This window comes from Motacilla alba, chromosome 4 (genome assembly GCF_015832195.1).
Source record: "Motacilla alba alba isolate MOTALB_02 chromosome 4, Motacilla_alba_V1.0_pri, whole genome shotgun sequence".
Classification (NCBI taxonomy): domain Eukaryota; kingdom Metazoa; phylum Chordata; class Aves; order Passeriformes; family Motacillidae; genus Motacilla; species Motacilla alba.
The window spans coordinates 47,609,022-47,621,634 of NC_052019.1; the positions used below are offsets into that span (position 1 = coordinate 47,609,022).

General features: G+C 38.3%; 1 protein-coding gene across 2 annotated transcripts in view; it reads left to right on the forward strand.

Moving 5' to 3' along the window:
• The window catches only part of PPA2 (inorganic pyrophosphatase 2), a 34,951-nt gene extending 23,325 nt beyond the window's left edge, over positions 1 to 11,626 (forward strand). For both annotated transcript variants that reach the window (XM_038135598.1, XM_038135596.1), the window contains 5 exons: positions 2,793 to 2,920; positions 4,701 to 4,786; positions 5,791 to 5,860; positions 10,368 to 10,407; positions 11,441 to 11,626. In XM_038135598.1, coding sequence (XP_037991526.1) covers positions 2,793 to 2,920; positions 4,701 to 4,786; positions 5,791 to 5,860; positions 10,368 to 10,407; positions 11,441 to 11,469 — 353 coding nt within the window. In that variant the 3' untranslated portion in view covers positions 11,470 to 11,626. The remainder of the gene's footprint in view (positions 1 to 2,792; positions 2,921 to 4,700; positions 4,787 to 5,790; positions 5,861 to 10,367; positions 10,408 to 11,440) is intronic.
• The last annotated feature ends 987 nt before the right edge of the window (positions 11,627 to 12,613 follow it).

Consider the following 12,613-nt stretch of genomic DNA (forward strand, 5'->3'; position numbering starts at 1 on the left):
TTGCACTTCTTTCTTCTGCTTGCCACCAACTTCTGTTGTAATGCAGATGTTCTGAAGTATTTTTTTTAAAATCAAGCATTCAAATTTCATTTGATGTTCAGCAGCTGTCCTTTATAGTAAAGAATAGTGAAGTGAAGCATAGGGATGAAGGAGAATAACTTGCAAGGAACCCAGGAAATAAAAGCATCCAATGCCCCCGTTCTTAAGTCCTCAAAACCAGAGTGTAATCCATCTATATAATGCTGTAGTACGATCGTGTTTAGTCATTTTACTTAGGCAAGGTATTTTCCAGTAGAGAGAGTGTGAAATCCAGGGAGACAATTCTATCCATGAAGATAGAACCTCTAACAAAAGAACGTAGTGAAAGTCTGTCTCAAAGCCTATCCTAATATTTGAGTCCTTCAAATAAATATAAATAAAACCTATAAATAAGGGACAACAGATGGAGAAAAGTACCAAGTGCCAGTTAGTAGACTGTAAAGCACTTTGGATGAACAGTTTTTATGGGAGTAGGAGGCAAATAACCAAGCAGGGGGAGTGGAGAAGCAGAGTTAGGAGAGACATTTGCTGGAACAGGAACCAGAAAAAAGGAGCAGCAGTGTGAGAAAGTATGCTTGAATTTAAATAGTGTCTGGAGATAGAGGTCTGGAGTTTGTCCCTTGCTGGGAGCCAAGGAAATTGCTGCAGCAGCCTGGTTTGCTTTACGAACTTGAGGAGATACTGTGTCTTCAACAAGTGTTAGATACTGTGAATTCAAACTTCACAAGAGTGACAAAGATGACAATGGCTCCAGTTGGAAGAGGGATGTTCTCTTGCTTGGAGGGAACAGGATGATACATTGGAGTCCTGAAACTGATTTGAATTGGAGCTGCACTGTTATTAGTGCCCAAGTGAAGCATTCAGCCTCCAACCAAGATCCCACCCTTTTCTAAATCATTCTTTCTTGGTTGGTTTCGCCCACCCATCCTAGTGAAAAGCTTTTTGTGCTCTTAAACACGTATTTCAGCTAGAAGACCTGCCTCTAGCACAGCCTTATGTGCCCTTGCTTTTTGTCTGGGATTCTGCCAGTGAAATTCCCTGATCTCCTACAGACAGGTGGCCAGCAGCCAAGTTCAAAATGTGTTTTACTCTGCGCCTATAAACACGTAGCCCTGTAAAGTGTGTGCAAAACAAAAATTTACATGGGGTTCTTCAAAGTTTTATGCTTTATTCTTTGGGTAGTGGTAATGCAGTGGAATTTGGCAGTGGCATCTATGACATGCCTATTAACACTCAGAATGTCTTCTGAGACATAGGTCTGGCCTCCCACTTCAGTCTACATGTCATCTCTCTTGGTGGTCTACTGAGAGTTGAATGGTCTGTAGCACAAGACGTTTTTTCTTCTCTTATTGTTCTCTTCAGAAATACTGTAATGTCTGTTCAGGTTCACAGTGAAATTTTAAAAGACATTTAGGCACTTAAAGATGGAAAGCACATGACTAGGTAACAATTCCATGGACTAAGCAACTCTGATTTTCAAGAACTGGATAGACAGAAGAGTATCTTAGCAGAAATCACTGCCGACTCAAGTGAGGCATACCTGTGGAAGAAGATAATGAAGGAACCAGGCAGTATTGAGAGAGAGCAAGAAGGAAGGGAGACATGAGTGAGTGACTTGCAAAACACTAGAGAGTAACACCATGGAAGGTGGCCTGAGCAGAGTGAGGTTATGAAACAGTTGATAGACTACAGCAGTAAAAAGTCAGCTCCCATTTCCATCGGAAGTGACTGTGGAAAGGAAATAGAAGACTACACCAGTTACAAAGTATTTGGCTTCTGGGATGGATGAAATCCTTTATTACATCAAAATAATTAGAACAGTGTTTTTCCATGTAAACATGTTGCCAGGGAATTTATTTGTTAAGGGGTTGATAGGACCACGCCATTGCAAGTGACAGAAGTGGTGGCAGTCTCCAAGGACAACCCGTTAAAATTTGATATGCACAGCAGGTAAGGGGTGGAGGATCAAGAACTGCCTCGTTGATATGGCAGCGTAGTCTTCAAGCTGAATTGCTGTGATGTTTCATCTCTCTGTACACACCATGGCAGTGTTCATCTCTGCTTCACAAGGGTGTCCCACAAATGGAATACATTCCTCTTTGTGTCCTGTCACATCTTTGTCCATCAGGATTGTAGAGGTAGAATTTTTTCTCAGTGTGAGTATACAGATACCACAAGGTTATCAGTGAAGTTAGTGTTTAGAGCTCCTGGCACATCTCTGTCACGTCTTGAAGGGGATTAATTTGGGACTAATGTGAGCAAAAAAGTGTCTTTTAATATAATTTTGACAAGTCAAGTCTGTATTTTGTTTAGAGGTGCTGGTTTAAAGATCCATGCGTTGAAATTGTTTTTCTAGTTATTCTTCCATTATCAAAAAATGCTCATAGCCCCTGCAGTTGCTGGAGGAAAAAATTGCATCAGTGGATAATCTAAGTATTGCAAGAGCTACCTTTTGAGATAAATATGGAATTTTCTCCTTTCACAAATATGGTCCTTTTATTCATTGTACCTTTGGGTCTTAATTAATGAAGGACAGGAGATGACTGCTTTGCCTGCTTAGTGTGGTTGTGAAATCATAAGGTAGCAAATATGAGCAGCTAATGTAATAAAGTGAAGTTTACCAATGACTTTGAAAGTGTTCAGTGAAATCAAATTGCTGCAGATTCTTTAGGAAAATTTAAAAAAATAATGTTCTGAAACCTGTGAGTGAAAATGATCAGTCTTTTTTTTTTTTCAATCTTTTTAACCTACAGATATCGATGATGTCAAGAAGCACAAACCGGGTTATCTTGAGGCTACAATTGACTGGTTCCAATTATATAAAGTCCCTGATGGTAAACCAGAAAATCACTTTGCTTTTAATGGAGAATTTAAAAACAAGGTGAAGATAATGCAAAATTAAAAATACATCATTCTGTTACGTGGACTCTAGAATTTTTGGAATTTTAAAGGAGGAGGCTTAATGAAAAGAATTTTGATGGGAGGGACTTCGGTGTACAATTTATTAGGCTAGGATTAAATAATGTTTTCTGCCTTCCATTTTGTTCAGGAAAAATGCATAGGTCATTAAAGAAAGTCTGAAAAAAAAATTTAGTCCTAATCCTGATGAGATTTACACATGCATCTGTGTGTTTGTAGATGTTTCTCAAAGAATTTTCATTCTCCGTGTCAGAGTAATGAACAGATTGACTTTTCAGGTGTTCTTGTAGTCCTGTTGGTAAAATTTTCTGACCTTTGTTTTTAGGGTATGCAATTTAAGACAATGGGTTATGGATTTTTTTCGTATTTTGCATTTGCTCAAGGCATACTTTTTTCTGGTAAATCTCTGTAAAACATTTGAAATGTTTGGCTTGAAGGCTGAAAAATTACTTGCCTTTTTCTTCTTCTTTTTTTTTTTTTTTTTTTTTTTTTAATAACAACTTTTAAAACTACTTACAGTGAGAATGACTGGTGTTTGAAATGAGATTGGACTAGGGAATAGACTTTGTTGAAGGAAATACCTGGATTTTTCCAGAGAAATTGGATGTGATTTGAGTAAAATTGCTTTGCAACTTGTGTATTGCATACTCTGTGTAGATTATTCTTGGCAAAAAATCACAGGTTTCTCATGAGTGATATCCATGTGTCAGCCAGTTCAGCCTTGCCAGGTGCTGTCAAAGTCACATAATGCCCTCTAACCAGCACAGGCAACTTCACATGCTTTGTCTGGTTAAAGAAATGCCCTGACTCCCCTCTGCACTAAAACTGCCTTCTAAGTCAATCAGTTGTGGAGTTGGAAGGCTTGATAACCTGATCTCTCCCCTGTTCTCCCAGGAGCTGCTCTTAGAGGTGTTCTGCACTGTAGAGGGACAGTAGAGCAGCGTTTCCTGTCAGGCCATTAGAGTTCAGCGTGAAGGCGCTAAATGCCCTGAGATAGCTGGTTTGGAGCACTTGAATAATTCTCAAGCATTTCTAGAGACCCAGGATGTGGCGAGGCAGCTGTGGCTGTGCTCCAGCAGCTCTGGTGAAGTTCACAATGTTCCAGTGGCACTTTTCCAAGTCACTCCTTGTTAACAAATGTGAATGTTTAGTTGGCAGCTTTTTGCAAGTTTAGCAGTCATCATCTGGACACTAGATTTTACTTTAATTTTTGGAAGCTTTTTCATCCCAGCCCCACCCCCAATATTATTTTTCTTTCAAACAAGCAGAAACTGTTAAGCAGCTGACATGTTATGTTCTTGCAAATGCTTAAGTATATGATTGGGCATTAATAAAGTAAATGCAAATTATGCCTCTAGAGGGGAAACCCAAATTCTGACCTGCATCTGTAAGGGTGGAGTCATAGCTCACACACTTGATCCCATTTAGAGCCTGGTTCAATTTTCTACAGCAGTAGGGATCTCTGTAGCATCTAGTGCTGATTTCATTTCTTTCACGTAGCATTCATGTTTTGTGGCTGCAGACTGAGGGAAAGTCCTGAATGTGTTGCCAATATATTTGATAAATAGTGAAATTTGTTTCTTTACATAAAAAGGGTGTTATATTCTCCAGAAATTTAATGAGGCCTCAAAGGAGGTGCCTTGAAATAACATAGGAAATAGTATGTTTTAATAAACTAGTTCTGTGGCTTTTTTCTGTGTAATAACATTTTAATTTACAAAACTTTCCTTGTTGTAAAATAGGATTTTGCTGTTGAAGTTATTAAATCTACCCATGAACACTGGAAAGCTTTGCTTCATAAAAAAGTTGATGGAGGTGCTGTAAAGTGGTATGTATCCAGTCTCATCTCTAGCTCTTCATATTGTACTATACTGGTGCTATTCAACAAGTTGCAGCTGTCCATTAACTGCTTAGATTTTTTTTAAAATTTGAGATGACAGGACTATTAATGGGTTTGATAATTAATTGATAATAAAGCATGATTGGCTATTTGCTCCTTGTATGATGATGATTTACTGGTAAGTGGCTCCAGAAATGTATTGATTACATAGATGTGGCGTTCATTACTTTGGCTTTTAAGAAATGGTCCCAGAGTGTTTGTTCAGAATTGTTTTGGGAGAATCTTGGGCCTCTTGTCACTGTTCATTCTGTTGCTTTGGGGAATTGAAGTTTGTGCAGTTATTCTGTAGGACCTTAGAAACTCACAATCAAACTCATTTTTGGTTTGAAAGGATACAGATTCATAGGGAAACGTTTCTGCCAAGGATGTGGTCCCAGAGTTTGGAAATTCTGTAGGTATCTGTTGCTTTATGTAGGTGCAGAATTTTGGCCTGTTTTTTCTTCTTGTTAGATACTACAGGTGGGTTGCTGAAGTGACCTGTTGTTACTTCCATGATCTGCCTCCAAATCTGGCCATCCTGCAAGGCACAAGAGATGGGGTGTACTCACATCATCTCTGCTAGCCATCTAGGTGTTCCTCAGCTCCCTTGGGAAGGGCCAGTTTATTTCTGCTGACTTCTTGGAGGATTTAGCTTCTTGGCTGTGGTCCTCTGCACTGTACCCAAGCTAGCAGCCAGAAGCTCTGAGTGTGAGCACTGCTTGCATTAATGCAGAATACACAGCCTAGACACCTCCTGAAACTCAGAGAAACAAAGAACACCCTTCCACACACCTGTTCCCTCCAGCATTACTTTGTGGCTTTCGCTTCCTCATCTCTTGCAGATACACATTTCTGAGCTCTACGTGTGATGGTGGGTTTTTTCCATAAGTACTGAATTGTGTGTGGCTCTTTTCTGCTGATGGATAAAGCAGGTTTTTAATTTTATTTTTCAGCACAAATATCCTGGTGAGTGGCAGCCCATTTTGTTGCAGTGAGGAGGATGCCCGATCGATTGTGCAGTCAGTAAGGATATTTACTTTTTTTCACCCCCTTTTTCTCTTAATGATTAATTGGAAAAGACTGTTCAGAGCTCCAAAACGGAAATAAAGTAGCTAAATTGAAATGGTCCTTCCTTAAGCAAAAATTTAAGTAAAAGGAGGAGCAGAAAGGTTGTGGGGTAAATGAAAGTGTTGTGATATAAACCTTTCATTGCAGTGGTCCAGTTGTGCTTTCTGGAAGGTTCATTACTGTTCTGGAGGAGTTCTTTTGTTTTTTCTCCTTCTATGGTGCTGTTTCTTCTGATCCTGAATAGCAAGATGGACTGCTATTTGCATCTAGCCTGCTGTCTTCTCTGTCTCCCCTGTTGCCATGAGTTACCACCCAGTGTTAGAACTCATTGACGAGCTCACTGTAGTCCCTAATCACTAAACAGGTCCTTTGTTTGTCTACTTGCATAATTAAATGCAATGCTGTAAGAGAGGGGATGCTTATTTGAATGTTTCTTAAAGAATAGCTGTCATATTCTGAAAATTAACATAAAATTAAAACATGCAGGTTTCCTGTTCAGGCAAGAAAAATGTCCTGCAGGTTTGATGCTTTCATGTGCAAATGTTAGCGGAGGAGAATTTTTTCCATTTCAAAATACACTAGTTTCGATGCCAGAAATTAAGCAAGGTTGCCAGAAATTACATGGAGAAATGTGCCCCCAAGTATTACTTTTTCTTTTCTAACATAGGCTGTGCTTGAGCCTGTGCTCATGACCACATGAGGTACTTTGCAGGTGTGCATGGCTGCCAGGGCACCCAGTGTTTCGCCCCAACAGTCACAGCAATTATGCAAGTTCAGGTGTCAAAGGACACGCTGTCCACTGTCTGTGCAGTTAACATTCCAACAGCATTTTTAGTAAGAATGTGTTGTCCTGGATGCTGTTTTGTCACAAGCAAGTAAGACTCTTAATTGGAAAGAAATGTTGGTTTAAGTCATAAAGATGTGTCAAACTAAACTTTTTTCCTATTCAGATACCTTGCTTTCAGCCCTTCTTTTAAAGCATCTCTGTGTTGCATTTTTGAATGTTGATTAATGGGACTGTAAATTTTAAGTGAAAGAAAAACTCATTTTGGAATTCAAATATGATTTTAGACATGTCAGTCACAGCTATAAGCAAGTATTTACCTTCTCTGCACTTTCATGTTTACAATAACTATGAGTCTTTAAATGTAACTAAAGTTTCAAGTTCAAATATATTTGAATTGTGACAAATGTGCAAAGGAATATTTCCTTTTGCATTCTCTGCTCTTTGTACTTTGAGGAATGCAGGGTAAATAATCATTAAATCAGCAGTATGTCTTACTTTGTTTCTCAATAACAAATCTTTTTTCCCGTGGTTTTTGGGGAGGAGAGGAAGTTAGTAAAATCAGTTCATAAAATAGATACCTTGTATCAAACTGTAATGCCTTTCTTATTTGAAAACTTCCCTTCTTATCAAATAGTATGACTTCCTGTCTTTTTTTGTGCCTCACATTCATTTAAGTGATGATGTTTTTGTGAAGTTGTTTCCACATACTCCTTTCCATCATTCTGTTTCAGTTCAGTCCAAGTATTTTAATTACACCTTTATAGGGTGCTGCCTCTTGGTGCTTTCCAGACAGGGAAAATGTGCAATACGGTATTAGAAATGCTGTTGTTCATACTGCGTGCTGTTGCCCATCTGCAATAACTAAAAAAGTAAAATGGCCTTGAGATAGGAATTGTGGACAGTTAAACTCTAAATATAAGCAGGGAGGTTGACGTGCACATTTTAAGCAGGTATCTTTTTGTCTAATACACTACACTGCATGCTTTGGTTGTCAGACATTCATCTCTTTCATACTGAAGTGAAAGTACGTGAGTGTTGGCTGCAGAATTTTAATGGCCGTGGTGATTTCAAATGAAAGCTGCCTGTGTTTGCAGAGGGTTTTGTTTGGGTTTTTGGGATGGTTTTTTTTATTTAATTTAAACTAAAACCAGACACATTTTCTTCTAATTTATATCCACCTATTAGGTCCTGGATAAAAACAAAATAATGAAAGCTGAAGCAGGTCTTGTATGCAAGTACAGTGAGAAACGTATTTCACCTACTGCAGAATTTCTGAGCTATTTCTGCAGTGAGAGCTGCTTCCCTACAATTCTTTTTCCAGTCAGATTTCAGTTGCAGCATTTTTGAGCGAGTAATTATTGCCTTAAATCAGATATACTGAGTTCTCAAAAAAACCCTGGAACAAAACAAAAAAAACCCAAAGAGACCAAAAGCCAAGAGGCAGCACTCACTATTGCTGTGGAAGTTTTCATGGTGAGCAAGAGAACTATAACAGAACCAAACAGAAAACATTCAAATCCTTACCAAGTGTGCACTAATCAGAATTTCCTATAGATTTTGACTGGGTGGCTCCCAAGGTAGTCCAGTTGTTCTCAGAATTATTTGACCTTTTGTTACTTTACAGATGAGGAACTAGAATGGCTTGTCTGGGTTGGGGAATTTCCACTCCACTGAGGGAGTTTCTAGATGGTTGGCATGTTGGGGACAAACTAAGAATGATTCCACAGCAGGTGAATTGCCATGACCATCAATTCCAAAGAGATAGAAGATAACCTGTGCATTTGAGAGCAAATACTGAACATTTGAACCAGCCAAAATGACACCAGACCCCTGCAACTGCAAATCTAGATGAATTTTAACACTACATAGTGAAAATTTCTGGTGTTCTCTAGCCTCTGAAAATTGTTTCATCTGTGTCCCAGCTCCAGTGTCAGTATATGTTGCACACTAAACCCGGGAGTCATAGAGCTTTGTAGATGAATGTGTTAGTGCTAAGATACACTGTTTATTTCGGGCTTTTAAGTGTTGCCGTCTGTAAAACTGACCAGAACCACCAAACCTTTGTTTAATATTAATCCTTAGAATTACTTGCTCTATAAAGAAGCTGCTGAGGACTTTGCAAGTTGGAAAATCTCCAAGACAATCTATATATAGTTAGTAGAGCAATGTTTCTCAGACTTATCGCATAATTCTTTCTTATAATACTGGAAAGTGAACTAGGAAAGCTTTGCTTGTCTCTTGATAAAATGCAGAACAGTGTTGTACAGGGAGAAATACTTTACTTTTCCTGATAATTTAAAGAAATTTCTGACCAAATTTGAATCTGTATATTTATTGATGTGTTTTAAATAATTCAGATCTAATCAAGAAAGTTTGTTTGCTGCATTTCTCCATACATGCTTTCTGTGAGGATGTTTCCATTTGTGATTTAGTAAAGGTAGAATTTTCTGTAGTGGCCAGTTGTGAAACAAAAGATTGGTGAGGTTGTTAGTCTGGCGTGTGTTTTTATTAATTAATTATTTTATTTGGTTTTTAAATGATGTTTCAGAAGAAGGTGTTGTGTGGTGAAAAGATTCTTGGTTCAGTGAGATGAGATTTTGATCTGGTCATGGTGGGAAAGTACTGAGTCCTTATCTCAAGCTTTTTGAGCAGAAGTGGCAGGCACCTGCTTATAAATGGTGACCTCTGGATCTCCCTGCCTTATGAGATAAAGCTTGGGTTTTGCTGCAAAGAGAGGGGATAGTCTGCTGATAGGATCTAGGTTATGTTTGTCATACTGGCACCTCCTTTCAGACCAGTCACATAACCCCCCCACACAGGTAATTATCCTGGGTAAAGTGGGAAGAAGAATCCTGCTTCTTCCTTCCCTCCTCAGGGGCTTTGTTCTGCTCTTCAGTGTTTAGAGCCCTGTGCCTGCACAGATGTAGGAAGGCTGTGTCACACCAGTGCAGCTCAGCCCGAGTGCTGCTGTGCTAAGGAAAGGGCAGTGGAAAATTGTTACATCCTCATCATGAGGCAGGGTGATTCCAGATGTCTTAAAAGTGTTTTTAGTTTTGTGCTTTGAGTTGCAGGACAAGACAGGCTGTGCACTCCTGTGACTCAATAGTGGCATATCCATCTTTGAAATGCCAGACCTGAATTCTAAAACAAATGGTTACTTTCTACAGAACTGAATTATTCTGTCAAAATGGAATTGCAAAAGAGTATCATCACACATTTTTTTATATCACACATCATTTATTTTATATGGTTTGCTTATATTTAATGTAAATTGTATGTGTGTGTATGCATTCACATGCATACCTGACAGTGAAACATGTAAAAATACCTTTCTAGTTATTATACTCTTTAGATGTAAAGAACAAATCCTGTTATTCTGAAAGGTGATACAGTCATCAAAAATCCCCATTGCATTAGGTAGGGTGTTAATCAATCACTCATTGTTCATGTGCTTTTTTTGTCATTTATGAGCAACAAAGAAATTTGTACAGTGGGGGTGAGAAATCTGTAAGGTAGAATATTGTCCTGTGAGGGCAACAGAAAATTCTGGTTTAGTTAATATCTCTTCACTTGAGAATTAAAATACCTTTGAATTTGGGTGCTATCTATGAAACCTTAAGTAAGTACTGAGATGTTGGTTTAGGTTTTTTTCCTATTTTTTTTTCTCTTTTTTAGGCACCAGCATTTATGAATGGAGATCCTATTTCACCAGAAGGTATCTTTTTTCTCAGATGTCATATGACTTCTCTTAATTGCTGGCTTTAAAAATGGACATGAAAACTGCTTTGTTGCAAAAAGCAAATTTTGTGTATATGAAAATTAGAATAGTTATATCCTGTCATGTGGTATTGCCTGTCTCCTGCTAAATAGAACATGAACAGAAATTCATGAATGCTTTGTGGGAGAAGATTACTTTTGAGTGAAAGTGTCGTCCACATAAAAAGACAAGACAAAATTTTTCTCTTACTGATTTTGCAAGGCAAATGCATGACATTTATCCTTTTTAAATGAGATAGGTTGCTTTGCCTTAGTTTTTGTCATTCTGCACAGTAGCTAACTAATCAAATAAACAGCTGCTTTTCCTAAAATTGATATTACCATACCTACTTTTAAAGTGTAAGTTCTAAAGACAAAATTTCATCCTTTCACTGTTATGACTATTTTCCATGTTAACAGAACATGTGTTTTTCTTTAAGAAATAAGAATGCATCCTGCATTTTCAGTTTTAACTATTTCAAAAATTTTCTACTGGCAGGAACTGTAGAAGACATATGTGCTTTTTGAGATGGAGGGAGTTACAGAAATACTAAGTTAAACTTAGTTATGAGCTGAGTGCCAAAGTGTTTGAGAAGCAACATCTGTGGAGCCCATGTCATGGGAAAGCAAGTTGCATTCCATTTGCCTTTATATGGCATGCCAATAAATAGCATTTATTTACCAAAGTATTAGATCTCAGACCTCTGACAGACTGTGAGAGCATCATCTGTCTGCTCTGTGATGTTTTCCAGGGATGGTCACAACTTGTTGCAGGATTGGTACAGCCAAACTGTTAAAATGGACAGATATTATTTTGAGGCCATGCTTTTCACAGGGTGGGGAGTAGAGCTGACACAGCTAATACTGCTAACATAGCAGTATTGTTGTGGGAGGGAAGGTAGCTGAAAGGGCAGAATGTTGTTTTTTCAAGTGTTTGTGTATGACTAGTTTTATAGAACTAATGTCACTCTTGTATTTTTTGTTTGTTTTAGTTGATTCCTGGTACTTTTTTCCCAAGTGATGATCAAGATCTTCTGAAGGTGCATCATCAAATCTTAAAAATCATCCCTTTCTTTGAAGATGGACAAAAGCACTGATTGTTGGATTCCTGTTGAAACAACTTTTCAACTTGTGTAAACCTTCTCTAATGTAAATAAACTCTGCCATTATAAAATGAATGCTTCCTTTCTATGTCTGTGTAGGGTGGAGCAGAGGGAAGAGGAGGGGCTTGCTTGCTTGTTTGTTTCTGAATCTCAAAACTGCAGAACTGCTCTTACCCACTCATGGAGTGTACCAAATGAGATGAAAGATAAGTTGTCTTCAACCCTGTTCTCCAGATTTTGGAATAATTGAGTCATTGGGTGCATTGGGTGTTAATGTCTGTCTCAGGACTTTTCTGGCCACCCTGACTATAATCCGTTTGAAGTTGACAGTAATCTTTATGTAAGAGGCTTAGGAGTTTACCATGTTCTTTGATAGGTGACTGTTTCCTCAGTTGCATTTACTTGTGTGCCCAGTTGTCTCTCAGGCTTCATAGAGTTAGGAACAGAGCATACTTGCTTTAAAAAAAATACAACATTCCTCCAAAGATTAATTTGACTAGGAAGGACTAATGCCATAACAATTGAAGTAAGGATGCACGTGTGCTCTCTGTTCTACATCCTGTTTTGATAACTTGTGTGTTTCATCACACGGGAAGGATTTTCCTTATGGAAGGCTTCCATTTTTAGAACTGTGTGTACTTTTGATAATTATTTGTTCAATGAGACCAGGTTAATAAAATGTACAGAACTGAGCTTTGTGCTTTCATGGTACAAATATATGCCCTTTTTTCCTACTGCAGGATTATGTCTGGCCACAGTGTTCATTAAAGACAAAAAAGGCAGCTATTAAGCAGAAAGAGAGGAAATGATAATATAGACAGACAGCTTTATCCAGCTTGTTACTGAGACCAAAGGTGAGCATTGTCTGCTCTGTCCGATGGCGGAAACAGAAGGTTAGCGCTGCTGACATAGGGTGGAAACGGAAGACAAAGAACTGCAAAAGTTAGGCTGTGGCTTGCCAGAGAGGATTAACTTTTCCTTACAAAAAGTAAGTTTTTAGTAAGAAAGGTTTCATCTTTGGGAATGTCTCTGACTTAGGATAAAATTTCCCATCTTTAGACT